The sequence below is a fragment of the Portunus trituberculatus genome, chromosome 16, assembly GCF_017591435.1.
Source record: "Portunus trituberculatus isolate SZX2019 chromosome 16, ASM1759143v1, whole genome shotgun sequence".
NCBI classification, from domain to species: domain Eukaryota; kingdom Metazoa; phylum Arthropoda; class Malacostraca; order Decapoda; family Portunidae; genus Portunus; species Portunus trituberculatus.
Genome location: NC_059270.1, coordinates 12,219,572 through 12,235,598, shown reverse-complemented (window position 1 = coordinate 12,235,598; position 16,027 = coordinate 12,219,572). Strand labels below are relative to the sequence as shown.

The window sequence follows — 16,027 nt, the reverse complement described above, 5'->3', positions numbered from 1 at the left end:
TTTTCGTACCGGTAAATAGCCGAAACGGTACTGAGCAAATTGTATACAGCGTGGAGGTGGCTCAAGGCGAGCGGTGATGGGTAAGAGTGAGTCATTCTCACTCTCGGTACCACTCCACACTGGTACCGACTGGCTGCCCTGGCGCGTCGGCGCGGTCTGTACTGGTACGACTGAATGTGCCGGCATCATTTCCGGTACCGCTTGACGCTTGTACCGTCTAGCGTCTGTGCCGGGACTCTGCTGCTTCCTACCGCTAAGAATGAATAATGTGTCGGCACCACACGGCGGATCGGTGGCCGGGACGGTTGGCGGTCTGGCGGACTGGCGTCTGGCGGTGCAGTAACACTGCAGTTGGCCGGCATTTTACCATTGCATTTTTACTTCTACTACTACTACTATTACTGCTACTTCTATTTACTACTACTGCTGCTGCTGCTGCTGCTGCTGCTGCTGCTGCTGCTGCTGCTGCTGCTGCTGCTACTACTACTGCTACTACTACTACTACTACTACTACTACTACTACTACTACTACTACTACTACACATAGGATTAAGTGTACGAATATTACAGACAAGCCCAAATTATCTCATCCCGCTTAGGAATCGAACGCGGGTCCTCTCAGTTGTGTGAGGAAGGTGTCAAGTCAACTGTCAGCATCCCTATAGATTTGCTCATTCGTCCTTGACGGCTGAGGCCGTTAGGGGTAGTTAGTGCCGTTATTTTTCATCAACCGTGGCATAGTGCTGCATCATTTTATGTCTGTCTGTCTCTGATATATATAATGCATTACCAAATTTTCATCATATTGATTATCTTCTTGTGTATGTAGTATGTATGTATGTATGCATGTACTCATGATAATAAAAACAAAATAATTGTGGTCAATGGTCAATACTCATTGATAACTGACTCAGTGATACCACTCTTTCTCTCTTTCTTCAGTCTCCGGCCGCGTGGCTCACGCCCCGCGCGAGACTCCCGTCCCGGTAAGGTGTCAGTATCATTAACATCTCGGTAGTCTCGGTACGCTCCTACTGGTACTGGTACTGAGTGTGCCGCGCTGGCCGCGCGGCACACTCAGTACCAGCACCGCCACTCGGTAGTCGGTACCGCGGTACCAGCAGCGCGTGCTACTGGCCCCCTGCCTTATTCCGCCGGCCGAGCCGCGGTAGCTCGGCGAGACGCTTCTGTACTGGTACGACTGAATGTGCCGGCATCATTTCCGGTACCGCTTGACTCTTGTACCGTCTAGCCTCTGTGCCGGGACTCTGCTGCTTCTTACCGCTAAGAATGAATAATGTGTAGGCACAACTCAGCGGATCGGTGGCCGGGACGGGTGGCGGTCTGGCGGACTGGCGTCTGGCGGTGCATTAACACTGCAGTTAGCCGGCATTTTACCATTGCATTTGTACTTCTACTACTACTGCTGCTGCTGCTGCTGCATACCACTCAATTCATACCATTACGATTTATTTTTTTCATGTTAGTTTGCTATAATTCAGGTATTTCCCATCAGTTTTAAAAGGGAACTACAATATATTATGAAGACGGCCGTGTGTCTTTTATTTATATATTTATTTTTATTTATTTTTTTACAAAAATATTTATGAAAGCTGTGTGATTTGCTTTATGTAGATAGAAATGATAAATGCTAGATATTTAAATTGGCAATTTCCAATACACACATGCACACATACGTGATAGGGGCCGCCGTGGTACAGTGGAACCATGCGTGCTTTGGGATCCGAGTGGTCTCCAAGCGCATGGGTTCGAATCCTGTCCACGGTCCGAGTGTAGGTTGGGCTTCCTCACTTGGGGCAACGGTTTCCTAGCGGGTGGGCTTTGAGATAGGGGATACCCAAAAAGTATCCCCTTTAGCCCATAAATTCCCGTGAAAAGCCCACATGGTATAAAAAATGAAAAATACGTGTGTGTGTGTATATATATATATATATATATATATATATATATATATATATATATATATATATATATATATATATATATATATATATATATATATATATATATATATATATATATATATATATATATATATATATATATATATATATATATATATATATATATATATATGTGTGTGTGTGTGTGTGTGTGTGTGTGTGTGTGTGTGTGTGTGTGCCCACCACTACTAACTGCCAACTGTGAACTGACTGAGTAAGCCTACTCGTCGTGTACTCGTACAGGTCTCTCTTTCCTTCACCCAAGCCCGTGTGTTGGACTGTTGGCACTGTTAGGCTTGTTCTTAGGAATTGGACTATTCCATTAATGTCTGGGTGGTTGTGCGGCATGCACCGCCTTCTTCCCCAACAAAATACCGAAAAAAATCTTTACTCTTTAGTTTGAAGGCCTGTATTACATTTTCAACGCATAAATTGAACATGTAATTGAATTATGAAAACCGAGTAAACTGAGTGGTACTCACTCAAATCCAAAAACCGAGGAAACCGAGTACTACTCGGACCAAAACTGCCATTCTTAGTGATCTGATCTCTTCTGAGCGAGGGCACAGTGTATGGATGTGAATGCAAGGAGTTATACAGATGGTCAAGTCCCGCACCAAAGTGTGCCAGATGTGTGACATGGGAGAGGATGAGACGGTGGAACATGTGCTGGAGTGTGTAAAGTATGCCAGAGACAGGAATGAAATGATGCAGGTGGTGCTGAGGAAATTGGGGAATGCCAGAATGGAGATGACAAGAAGGGAATGGATGGATGGTGTTGCTGCTGGAGAGACGAATGACAGGATGATTGAAACTGTGAAGGAATTCCTGGAGAAAATGTGGCGTGCTAGATGTGTAAATTGATAAGGTGAATTTTGGTGATTGTTTTCTGTTTGTCGTTTTTCTTGTTTTCCTTACACGAGTGGCCGTTACAAAGGCTTGACTCAGGAGCAATCCTGATTAATATGTAACATTAAGATCAAGATCAAGATCAGTGCGCGGGTTTTCTTATACAGGTGTGGCTAACTGGTTGTCTTCTGCATACCGTGGCTGTTAAGATCGTACAGCATGGAGATTAAAGACGAGATACGAAGTGCTTTCATGAGGTATGTATGTGTGAGTGTGGGTGAATCAGCATGTGGGCCAAATGACTGTGGCAAAAGAGAAAGACTACAGGTGTCAACTTGGCTGCCTTGGTAGCAAGCTCAAGTTAATGAATTTTTATTTGTCTCTGTGTGATTCTTAGGTTGTGTATTAGGTGTGTGTTCACATTATAATGAACCTTCTCTTACCTGCCTCACGATAAGTCTTAATGATTGAGGTTTAAGAGACAGTTTGAATGTGAGAAATTCTTACCTTTATGTACATCCATCGCTATCATTGTTCATCTCTTGTCTCGTGGGAGTGATGGCTTAAAAGTATACATTGTGCAGGTTCAAATGAGAGGAGAGTGAGTTAGCTTGAATATTAGTAATGAATCTGGAGTATGTTATCTCAAGCCTGCTATAGTGTAGTCGCAGAGAGCTTATACATTCTCTGCATTTCTTCTCCATGTCTTGTGTGTCTTCAATTACTCGTGCAGAAATTGTGTAGATTGTAAACACAGTAAATTTTTTTAAAGATCCTGAAACTACCAGGGCACTCTCTTTCTATCTGCTGTTTTATTATCATTTCCTCCTATATCCTGATTCATTAACATATTTTCATTCCCATTTCCTCCTATTCCACTATTCGTTATCCGTTTTTCCTTCTATCTTTTTGTATTATTCCTTTGTTGTTCCTATCTGTCCAGTTTTATTTCCATTTCCTCCATTTATTATGTTTCTTTCTGTCTCCTGTTTTAATCCCACTTTCTCCATTTATTATCTCTCTCTCTCTCTCTCTCTCTCTCTCTCTCTCTCTCTCTCTCTCTCTCTCTCTCTCTCTCTCTCCCCTTGTTGACCAATAGTGTGGCTTCATATATATATCAAATTGGCTGGGTGGAAGAGCTGTGAAAGGGGAGCCGAGAATTGAGGAGAGCTGGTGGGACGTGTACATTGAGAGAGTGCCACTACCAGAACATTTTGTGTGTTTAGCCTAAAATGACAATGGTATTAGTTATCATTATATGTAGCTATATTTTGTTTTTTTCTTGTAAATTGAGAATGTGCTTTAGGGTATGTGACTTAACTCTATGCTCATGTCTCTGGCTGCAGGCTCCTCCATGGAAAGACTGATGGGGGTGAAGTGATGACAATCAAGGAGCACCAGATCATCATCACCCGTGAGCCGTGTCCTGCCGTGCTGCTCAGTGTCAACAAAAACCTTCCTGAAATACTTCTTGTGCAGAAGTTTACTGAGGTCCTCTTGATAATGCTATTGATGTTAATCATTGTATATTCACCACTGTTGAAGTTGTTCTAGTAGTATTTCTATTTATAGCTCATACATTATTGCTTTTATATCTGGCTTTCTGTTAGTTCTCATTTTTTTGTTTTCTGTAAGACTGATGTACAATTAATGAATTGCATTACTTGCATAATATTTCTATGATTATTAACTGTGTAAGTGTTTGTGTAGTTGGTATCTTAATCTCTTCAGTACTGAGACACATTTTTACCTTGAGTTTTAGGTAAGATTAGACCATTTTATTGACATTAAGAACTGTCTATGGAGGTCAGAAGATTAATGGCCACAGTCTTCACTATTTTAAACACCCACACAAGTTTCTGAGGCTGTATAAAATCACCACATAGTAAGCAGAGTTGATATGAGCATGCATCATCTTACTGAAAGGGTTAAAACAAAGTCTACCCCTTTCAGTTTTTGTATTGGTATTTTGACCCTCTGTTTTGATTTCATCTATAGAGTAGACAATGATATGTATTTGTGTAAAAACAGTTTATGTCAGTAATCCAATCACACTGCTAAATGTGAACTTTTGATTACAGGAATATTAATGACTGTCTTTTGTTGCAGCACAAGAAGAAAAGCTGCTCCAGCATCACTAGCAGTGTTTCTTGTAGCTCCCCAGTGACTGTGAGGAATGGTCATGCTTCTTCCATTAATGGCACATCTCATGATGGTCTCTGATGTGTTTTGTTGAATTTTTGCCTGCCTTTCTTTCAAGCCAGTACATTATTGCTTCCATTTCCTGTATAACTTATGTTTTCTCAAATTTTGTCTCCCAGGCTTATAATTGGTTACTTAAAAGCTGTTGGGTGTATTAGGGTATCCTTTATTGTATTTCTGCTCTTTAAAAACATTTTATCATGGCTTTCAGTTCTGCCTAAGAGGAGCATATATTTAAGCCAAGCATCTTGCCTGTTCAAGTACAGTTTTTCATGAGTTGTTCAGTAACCAACTAAGTACTGTAATTCTTAGGGAAGATAACTTTGTCAACTTCATCAATGACTACCATGTGTAAATTTGATGGCATCTTCCAACTTCCATTATTTCTTATGTTCCTATGTTTTAGCTGTATAGGGAGCCATGCCCTTGGCTGCTGAATAGCTACTTAATTTATTGCATGTCTTTTTAAGATGCATATTGAGTAGTCATTGTTGATATTTTTTGTTGGTATTTAAATGTTTAGTATGTTTGTATTAAATTTTTTTAGTCTGCTTATTTGTACTCTCATTTTATATATGTACTATTATTCAAAATCATCTTCATTATAAGTGTAGAATCATCTACTACACAAGAACAAACATGAGCTTATCAAGTTACTACTTTGTACAGATTTGGATGTGACAGGATCGCCTCTGAAGTGCCCCTTTGTGCAGACCAAGACTGACTCCAGTGATTCTCCATTCACCATTGTCTTGGACCACTGTGGCAACAAAAACAAAGGCAAAATAAACCTGACTTACACACCCATCCCCAGCACTTCATTAGGGTGAGTCTTGTAGAGTTTGATATCTGTGGCAATGCTCTCTCTCTCTCTCTCTCTCTCTCTCTCTCTCTCTCTCTCTCTCTCTCTCTCTCTCTCTCTCTCTCTCTCTCTCTCTCTCTCTCTCTCTCTCTCTCTCTCTCTCTCTCTCTCTCTCTCTCCTCTCGTGGGTGTGTGTTCTAGAATGAGGAAAAGATATTTTTTCTCTTAATATTAATAGTTCTATAGTTTCCTGGTTGTTTATTTTACTTTGAACTAACAATCTTACCTACCAGTCATCTTGGTATATGATATTTACCTTCATGTTCTGACAGTCTCATTGGCTCAAAGCTCAACTTGATGCTCAGCAAACTTCAAGATGTAGATGAGTTTGTACCTCTGTGGCTTGTCTGTGATGGAAAAGACCCACAAGTAAGTGTTTCATGAGAGTTATGCATCTGTGTATGTGTGTGTGAGTGTGGGTGTGGGTGTGGGTGTGAGTGTGTGTGTGTGTGTGTGTGTGTGTGTGTGTGTGTGTGTGTGTGTGTGTGTGTGTGTGTATTCACCTAGTTGTATTCACCTAGTTGTAATTTTACAGGGCCTGGGTATCATACTCGTGTGGCCCCGTCTCCATATCTACACACATCCAACTTTCCTTTAAAACTATGCACACTCCTTGCTGACACCACCTCCTCACTCAAACCATTCCACACCTCCACACATCTTTGTGGGAAACTATATTTTTTCACATCCTTCAAGCATATTCCCTTGGCTATCTTTTTACTATGCGATCTTGTAGTTCTACTTAAGTTTTCCTCTCTCAACATCATTTGCTCATTATCCACTTCATCCAGTCCATTCAACAGTTTATAAACCTGTATTAAATCTCCTCTTTCTCTTCTTTGTTCCAAGGTAGGCAAATTCATTTCTTTTAATCTCTCCTCATAGGTCATTTCTGCCAATTCCGGAACCATTTTTGTTGCCATTCTCTGCAATCTCTCCAACTTCCTTATATGCTTCTTTTTATAAGGGGACCAAACCACTCCAGCATATTCCAATCTTGGTCTAATTACCATACTAATTAATTTCTTCATCATATCTTTATCCATATAATGGAAGGCTAATCCAATATTTTTTTATCAAATTATATGTTTCTCCAAACATCTTATCAATATGAGCCTCAAACTGCCCATGGTCTTGTATTATCACTCCCAAATCCTTTTCCTTTTCCACCTTTTTCAACACTACTTCTTCACCCATCTTATATGACCCTCTTGGCCGTCTTCCACTCTTTCCCATCTCCATCACATGACTTTTGCTCAGATTAAATTCCATTTGCCACCTCTTGCTCCACTCCCAAATCTTATCCAGGTCTGCCTGTAAAATTTCACAATCTTCTTCACTCTTCACACACCTACACAACTTCGCATCATCCGCAAACAAATTAATATAACTGTTTACTCCCTCTGGCATGTCATTTATATATACCAGGAAAAGTATTGGTGCCAGCACTGAGCCTTGTGGGACTCCACTCTCCACCACCAACCAGTCCGACCTTGCATCCCTTATTACCGTTCTCATCTCCCTCCATCTCAAGTAGTTTTCCATCCACTTTAACACTTTTCCTTTCAGTCCTCCATAAATCTCTACTTTCCATAACAGTCTCTCATGAGGTACCTTGTCAAAAGCTTTCTTTAAATCCAAATATACACAGTCCATCCATCCCTCTCTCTCCTGTATTTTGTCAACCACTCTTGAATAAAAGCTCAGTAGATTTGTTACACATGACCTCCCTTTCCTGAAGCCAAATTGATGATCCGATAATAACTTATGATCCTCCAGGAACCGTATCCAATATTTCTTTATCACCCTCTCACAAATCTTACCGACCACACTTGTTAGAGACACAGGTCTATAGTTAAGAGGCTCTTCCTTACTGCCTCCCTTATAAATGGGCACCACTTCAGCTCTCTTCCACTCTACTGGTACTTCCCCTGTTTCTAATGAGCACCTTATAATATCATATAATGGATCAATCAATTCTTCTCTACACTCCTTCAATAATTTTCCTGAAACTTCATCTGGTCCCATCGCTTTATCATCTTTAAGTTCCTCCAACATTTTATATAACTCCTTTTAGGTATCTTAATGTCCTCCATGTGCACATTTCCTTGTACATTCTGTGGCTTTACAAACATTGTTTCTTTAGTAAATACTTGCTGAAACCTATTATTTAGCAATTCCGCTATATTCTTAGGGTCATCTACTATCCCTTGCTCTCCTTTTAATCTTTCAATGGACTCTCTCTTTTAAGTTTACCATTTATGAACCTGTAAAACAATTTTGGATGTTCCTTACTCTTGTCTACAATATCTTTTTCAAATTTTCTTTCTTCCTCCTCCTTACCCTCACATACTCATTTCTTGCCACTCTATAATTCTCCTTATTTAGTATATTCCTGCTCTTTTCCATCTTTTCCAAGCCACATCTCTCTTTTCCTTAGCCTTAACACAAGTTGCATTAAACCAATCCTTTCTTCCTTCCTCTCTTGGTTTATACTTTGGTACAAATTTCATAACTCCTTCTTTATAATATTTCATAAAAATCTCATATTTCTTTTGCACTTCTCTGATTTGTAACATCTCCCAATCTAATTTTCTGAAATAATTTTTCAAACTTTCTGTGTCCATCTTTCTATAATTCAATCTACCACTCCTGTATGTCTCGTCCTTCCTTCGCTGTGTTGTTGCTATCTGCATTTCCATAACCACATGATCACTCTTTCCCAAAGGACACTTGTATTGTATATCTCCACATAGGTACACTTCTCTTGTTAACACCAAATCCAGTCTAGCCGGTTCATCATCTCCTCTATATCTAGTATTTTCCTTCACCCTCTGTGTGTGTGTGTGTGTGTGTGTGTGTGTGTGTGTGCATATTTATTTATTTATTTTTTTTTGTGTGTGTGTGTACGTAGGATTTAAGTCAAGTCTATGCTCTCTAGTCTTTTATCCACTTTGATCAAACATGTTAAGTCATTGACATTCACAGCATCCTAGCATTCATCTGATTTTGAAGGCCAGTACTTCAATTGGAGAAGTTCAGTTTCTTGACAGTGTTTAAGCCTCGAGTCTTCAATTTGTGCCCTCCAATCATCACTCTCTCATGCTATATTATGTTTTTGCATGTTATTATTGTTGTTCTAATATTTTTAAAACCAAAAGCTGGATGTTGGTGCTGCATACAAACACTGATTATTAATATATCTGAGGTGAATATTAGTTATATATCACCTGCTTCATCAGCCTTGATTAGAACTTAAAATTGTTTATCAAAAAAGTATTATTACCTGTGATTCAAGAGCTATGCAATTACAGTATTAATGTTTTTCAAACTTTTACGGCTTTTATAGAAATTTTGAATTTGTTTCTTATGGGTATGAGATGGATAGCCTCATATACTTTAACTTATCTTACATTATGCACACTTTCCTTCCTTTCTCCTTGTCTTCTAATGTGTATTGATTTACACAATTAAAGTTTTAGTTATGATATCATATATTTAGTTTTATTTTAGTAACTGTTGGTGTCAAATAGGATTTCTGATAATTATTTGGTTATTTAAGTGTCCATCACATGGTAGCAACAGTTTATCTAGTATATAAATCCATACTTGGTGTGTTGTTCTGATGTTTTCACACATCACTGTAATCCCCATTGCAACAGTGAACCACAAGATTATTTGGGTACTTCCTATTAACTTTTTTTTTTCTGTTCATGCCATCTCATCTCTATAGAAAAGAAAAAAAAAATTACATTAAAGGCTTTCAGCTTGGAAATATATACAATCTAACATCTTGTCTACCACAGAAAACACTGTTCATGAGGATTCACCGGACAAAGGACACTCACACCCGCACTGTGATTACTTCAGCAGACCCCTACTACCATAAAGATGACCTGCCCCCAATGGACCACCTCCTGGAGCACCACCTAGCCTTTGGGTCCATTAAAAGGGTGTGCAAGCACACACACACACACACACACACACACACACACACACACACACACACACACACACACACACACACACACACACACACACACACACACACACACACACACACACACACACACACACACACACACACACACACACACACACACACGGGCCGGTAGCTCAGTGGTTAGAGCGCTGGCTTCACAAGCCAGATGACTGGGGTTCGATTCCCCGGCCAAGTGGAGATATTTGGGTGTGTCTCCTTTGACGTGTAGCCCCTGTTCACCTAGCAGTGAGTAGGTACGGGATGTAAATCGAGGAGTTGTGACCTTGTTGTCCCGGTGTGTGGTGTGTGCCTGGTCTCAGACCTATCCCAAGATCGGAAATAATGAGCTCTGAGCTTGTTCTGTAGGGTAACATCTGGCTGTCTCGTCAGAGACTGCAGCAGATCAAACAGTGAATTACACACACACGCGCGCGCGCCCGGTAGCTCAGAGGTTAGAGCGCTGGCTTCACAAGCCAGAGGACTGGGGTTCGATTTCCGGCCAAGTGGAGATATTTGGGTGTGTCTCCTTTCACGTGTAACCCCTGTTCACCTAGCAGTGAGTAGGTACGGGATGTAAATCGAGGAGTTGTGACCTTGTTGTCCCGGTGTGTGGTGTGTGCGTGGTCTCAGGCCTATCCGAAGATCGGAAATAATGAGCTCTGAGCTCGTTCCGTAGGGTAACGTCTGGCTGTCTCGTCAGAGCCTGCAGCGGATCAAACAGTGAAACACACACACACACACACACACACACACACACACACACACACACACACACACACACACACACACACACACACACACACACACACACACACATGTGGTCTCAGTCCTACCCGAAGATCGGTCTACGAGCTGAGCTCTGACTTCGTAATGGGGAAGACTGGCTGGGTGACCAGTAAGTGACCGAGGTGAATTACACACACACACACACACACACACACACACACACACACACACACACACACACACACACACACACACACACACACACACTGTAGTGTAGTGGTTAGCATGCTCGATTCACAATCGAGAGGGCCCGGGTACGAGTCCTGGGAAGTGGTGAGGCAAATGGGCAAGCCTCTTAATGTGTAGCCCTTGTTCACCTAGCAGTAAATAGGTACAGGATGTAACTGAAGGGGTTGTGGCCTCGCTTTTCCAGTGTGTGGCGTGCGTGTTGTGGTCTCAGTCCTACCCAAAGATCAGTTTATGAGCTCTGAGCTTGCTTTGTAATGGGGAAGACTGGCTGGGTGACCAGCAGGCGACTGTGGTCAATTACACACACACACACTCACACGCACACACACACACACACACACACACACACACACACACACACACACACACACACACACACACACACACACACACACACACACACACACACACACACACACACACACACACACACACACACACACACACGGCCCGGTAGCTCAGTGGTTAGGCGCTGGCTTCACAAGCCAGATAACGGGTTCGATTCCCCGGCCGGGTGGAGATATTTGGGTATGTCTCCTTTCACGTGTAGCCCCTGTTCACCTAGCAGTGAGTAGGTACAGGATGTAAATCGAGGAGTTGTGACCTTGTTGTCCCGGTGTGTGGTGTGTGCCTGGTCTCAGACCTATCCCAAGATCGGAAATAATGAGCTCTGAGCTCGCTCCGTAGGGTAACGTCTGGCTGTCTCGTCAGAGACTGCAGCAGATCAAACAGTGAATACACACACACACACACACACACACACACACACACACACACACACACACACACACACACACACACACACACCTTTCTTGTTTATTTTCTTAACAGATAAGAAATAATACTTATTATTTGAGTTTTTGATAATTTCAAGTACCAGTTAATAGTATATTCAACAAAGAAAACAACATGAACCTGAATATGCCAGTTAGCAATTGAGATGCATAATATGCTCTCCCTCTCACTCTCTTTTAATTAAGTAGGTGGACACTGCAGTGGAGGCAACTTACACTGTACTGGCAAGTGAGGATGAAATAAGGGGCTCCAGTCTGGGCCTTACTTGCAAATGGAAAGAATCCCTCACTCTGTTGAGTCTCCCTGCACCTGATGCCCATACTGTTGCTGTGAGTGTAAAGAAGTGTTTGTGCTGTTATGGAGTGTGGCTGCAGTGGATGGTGTCATGATAACTGTGAAGGATTGATTGTACATTATACAGTTGTAAGCTTAAACAAGAGTTAGAATTGAAGACGAGCAGAATATTCTCAGGTGAATAAAAAAGGATACTGCACTGGTAACTGAGTCAAACTGAGACAGCTTGTACTAAGATCTGAAAAAAGTTTGTGGCTGGGGGAAATTTACAGTGAAAATTAAAGTAATGAAGTATATAATTTTTTTTATATATTTTTTATTTTTTTCAAATGACCAAGGAAGATGGCCATACCCTGCTAGTCACTGGTTTGATGTAAAATTTTTCTTGTTTATTGTAAACTACTTAATCATTATTGTGTTTATTTAATTTATCATTAACATGTGTACTTTAATAGATATTTGCAGCATTTCCCTGTCTTTGCATTAGTAGTATTACTTATTTATCTATCTATTGTTTTATTTATTTGTTTTCTATTTATCTTTTGTTTTCTCTCCAATGTATTTTTACTCCACATTCACTTTACTCTTTCTTGCTCTCTTTCAGAATGTACATGTCATGTGTGGGGATCCTCGCAGCCCTGTCCATCAGATGTATCTGGAGCTCAGTGTCCTGCGGGGGTTTGTGAAGGGGCTGGAAACGGGGGAAATCTTGTGGTATGTGCTTGAGAACTCCAGCACTGTGACAGAGGAGCTGGAGTTGTTGTTCACCAGCATCAGAGACAAGGGTCAGGCTTTGATTGATTTGTCTTCCTGGCTTGCATATGTGAAGGAATATTTTTGCTGGTACCTTATTATTTCTTCTTTATTTCAATAATATTCAAGCTAATTGGTCTGTGTAGCTATCTGTGTGTTCACATTTTGTTTTTGGAAATGTTTTCTATGTATTGTAATAGAGTATAGGATAAGTGTTAGATTTAATTTCCTTTGTATCTTCAATTTATGAATGTTGTGTATTTAGATACCTTTACTAGTCAGATATATTTTCTTGTTGCAAATGTGTTTTAGTTGCATTCATTGAAATTGTGTATTATTTCATATAATCTCATGTCTACTCAGTTTATGGTTACTACTTGTATATTGTTCTTCAGTATACAAAAACAAGTTTGTCTCCAGATTGTATCCTTGTATGTTGATTAATTTTTTAATTGTATTTATATAGAGCAGTCTTGTTACAGATTATACTTCATGCTCTTGTTTGGTCTCATATGACTGAAGAAGTAACTTGTTGTTGCAGGGTAGGAGGACAGTTTTTTCTTTATTTCAGACTTATACTTCATGTCCTGATGAGTATGTGTGTGTGTGTGTGTGTGTGTGTGTGTGTGTGTGTGTGTGTGTGTGTGTGTGTGTGTGTGTGTGTGTGCTCTTGTTTGGTACCTCATATGACCTAATTGTAACATACGGGAAAAGAGCTATGCTGAAGTCCCGTCTCCATATCTACTAATGTCCAGCTTTTCTTAAAATCATGAATACTTGTTGACCACTTGCACGTCTAAACTATTCCATGCTTCCACCCTTCTATGAGGAAGGATTTTTCACATCTCTCCTATAAGTGGCCATTTTAGTTTTTCCCTGTGACATTCTTTCATTCCACATACACAGATCTTCCCTATCCATTTTTTCCATGCCAATCATCACTCTGTATATTGCTATCAGGTCTCCCCTTTCTCTTCTGTTTTCCAGGGTCGGAAGTTCAGTCTGTCTTCATACGTCAAATCTCTTAAGTCAGGCACCATTTTTGTTGCAGCCCTCTGTACTTTCTCTAGTTTCCTTATGTGTTTCTTTAAGTTCGGAGCCCACTGTATTGTTGCATATTCAAGCCTCGGTCTTATCATTGCAGTAATTATTTTCTTCATCATTTCTTCATCTAAATATACGAACGCCACTCTTATGTTCCTCAATAAGTTCAATACTTCTCCAATTATTTTGTTTATGTGTCTCTCTGGCGATAGGTCATTGGTAATTGTCACCCCAAGGTCTTTTTCTTCATGACTGGTTTTATGTCTTCATTTCCTATCTTGTACATACTCCTGATTCTTCTTTCACTCTTGCCAAACTCTAATTTCTTGCATTTTGTCGTGTTGAACTCCATTTGCCATGTACAGCTCCATTTCCATATTCTGTCCAAGTCTTCCTGGAGTAGTTCGCAATCTTTGTCACATCTCACTTTTCTTAACAATTTTGCATCGTCTGCAAATAGGCTCACATAACTGGACACCCCATCCACCATGTCATTTATGTAGACCGCGAACATTACTGGTGCAAAAAGTGTGTGTGTGTGTGTGTGTGTGTTTGTGTGTGTGTGTGTGTGTGTGTGTGTGTGTGTGTGTGTGTGTGTGTGTGTGTGTGTGTGTGTGTGTGTGTGTGTGTGTGTGTGTGTGTGTTTGTGTTAGTGACTAATTATTCATTTTTGTTTATTTGTTTTAATCTATTATTGGTATTATATATTGATTAATCTATTTTTAACACATGTATACTGCATTCTGTGTTTCTTGGCTGTGGTATGTTATAGAAGGATGGAGAAAGAAACAATAATTTATTACATTAAAATTTTTTTACATTTAATAGGATGAATGTACTGTAACAACTCATTGCTCTTCCCTCCACAGGATGTGTGTCTTACCAGGAGCTGAAGGATAACCTGAGTCTGGTGTTCAAGGCAGTAGCAGGAGAGGAAGTTCGGCCACAGATTCACATCCGTAACACTACACAGGTAGGCTTAGGTACAAACAGTTTCATAGTTAATAATTAACAGAAAGAGGCAATAGACTCTTGCTGAAATGATAATTACTCCCAGTGAGATATAATGCACTGGATCAGGGGCTGCTGTGAACTTGTCATTAAAGCCAGTGTAACCTCGCTGAATGTTTCGCACACAAGGGGGCAGTGACAGCCTGCTCTCCAAAGACAACTCTCTTCCTTCACACAAAAGTACTTGCACTTTGTCAGACACAAACTCTTGATTTAAAATTCAGAAATAGATATGGTGACTTTACACCACTCCTGTAGTCCCTTTCTGGGGAGGTGACCATACATGTTCCTAGGTCAGACTGCTATGTTGTTATCGACCCTAAGTGTCATGACATCTCCTTCAACTTATTAGCATTGCCTTCTGCAATATTCAGTCTTAGATCTAATTTTCAATGTGAACACTATCTCTCCTCTACTAAACCTCATTTTTACCTCACTAAAACACAAGTGTCTGAGACAACTGATAGTAGCCCTTTTTCTGTTCTCTCTTACTTTCTCTATACTCATTTTCATTCCAAAGCTGGATGCTGCATCTGTGTGCAATGACATAAATTGCTTGTGCCCATGCTCCTGAATTTTCCTAGTAATTATTGTACAGAAACATAATGAAACATAACAAAAGATAATGTAAATAGATAAACTACTCTTATAAAGTATATTGATCTTGGAGGGTGCATTCCCCAGGATGTTACCCTTCCGCATTCCCAACCCTCACTTGAGACTGTCGTTCAGCTGGAGTGCATAAATATAGCCACCCACAGAAGACTGAGTGCTCTGATAATTACAGAAGAGCACAGTAACGATTCTGTAAACATTATTCATTGAATAAATGAAGTTTTAACCCCATCGTTACTGACCCGTCAACCTTTTGTAAACAAGACGTTTCGCTGCCGAACCGATTGCCCACGCACTCCTCCGATCGTCCGTGCGGAAGTCTTCAGCTTCTTCTCACAAACACCCTGTTCACACTATATTATTTATTTTTATGTTTTCTATCAGAGAAACCCCACAACATGTCATTTGAGTAAAAAAAATATACAGTACGTGTGTTGGTCCAGAGACACAGAGCAGCAATCACATCTTTCCCCATGAATAACTGAAAACAGTCTAGATCACTCATAGCACTGGCTTCATGATGTAGAATAATACTAGGATGTACATCAGGAAAATCAGTGTTACATGTAGGTAGAGGGTTAGGTCTGGTGTCAGAGAATGGGTCTGAAAGAAGTGTGAAATATGTTTGTCTACCAGCAGCTGTGGGGGTGAGGCAGGAGGGCTGCATGACAGGCCACTGCT

General features: G+C 40.5%; 1 protein-coding gene across 1 annotated transcript in view; it reads left to right on the top strand.

Moving 5' to 3' along the window:
- The first annotated feature begins 2,923 nt into the window (after positions 1 to 2,923).
- The window catches only part of LOC123504425 (protein zwilch homolog), a 30,307-nt gene continuing 17,203 nt past the window's right edge, over positions 2,924 to 16,027 (top strand). The window contains exons 1-10 of the mRNA XM_045254936.1: positions 2,924 to 3,070; positions 4,160 to 4,304; positions 4,923 to 5,028; positions 5,685 to 5,841; positions 6,150 to 6,246; positions 9,684 to 9,830; positions 11,818 to 11,958; positions 12,528 to 12,794; positions 13,159 to 13,270; positions 14,590 to 14,693. Of these exons, the coding sequence (XP_045110871.1) occupies positions 3,033 to 3,070; positions 4,160 to 4,304; positions 4,923 to 5,028; positions 5,685 to 5,841; positions 6,150 to 6,246; positions 9,684 to 9,830; positions 11,818 to 11,958; positions 12,528 to 12,794; positions 13,159 to 13,270; positions 14,590 to 14,693 (1,314 nt within the window). The 5' untranslated portion in view covers positions 2,924 to 3,032. The remainder of the gene's footprint in view (positions 3,071 to 4,159; positions 4,305 to 4,922; positions 5,029 to 5,684; positions 5,842 to 6,149; positions 6,247 to 9,683; positions 9,831 to 11,817; positions 11,959 to 12,527; positions 12,795 to 13,158; positions 13,271 to 14,589; positions 14,694 to 16,027) is intronic.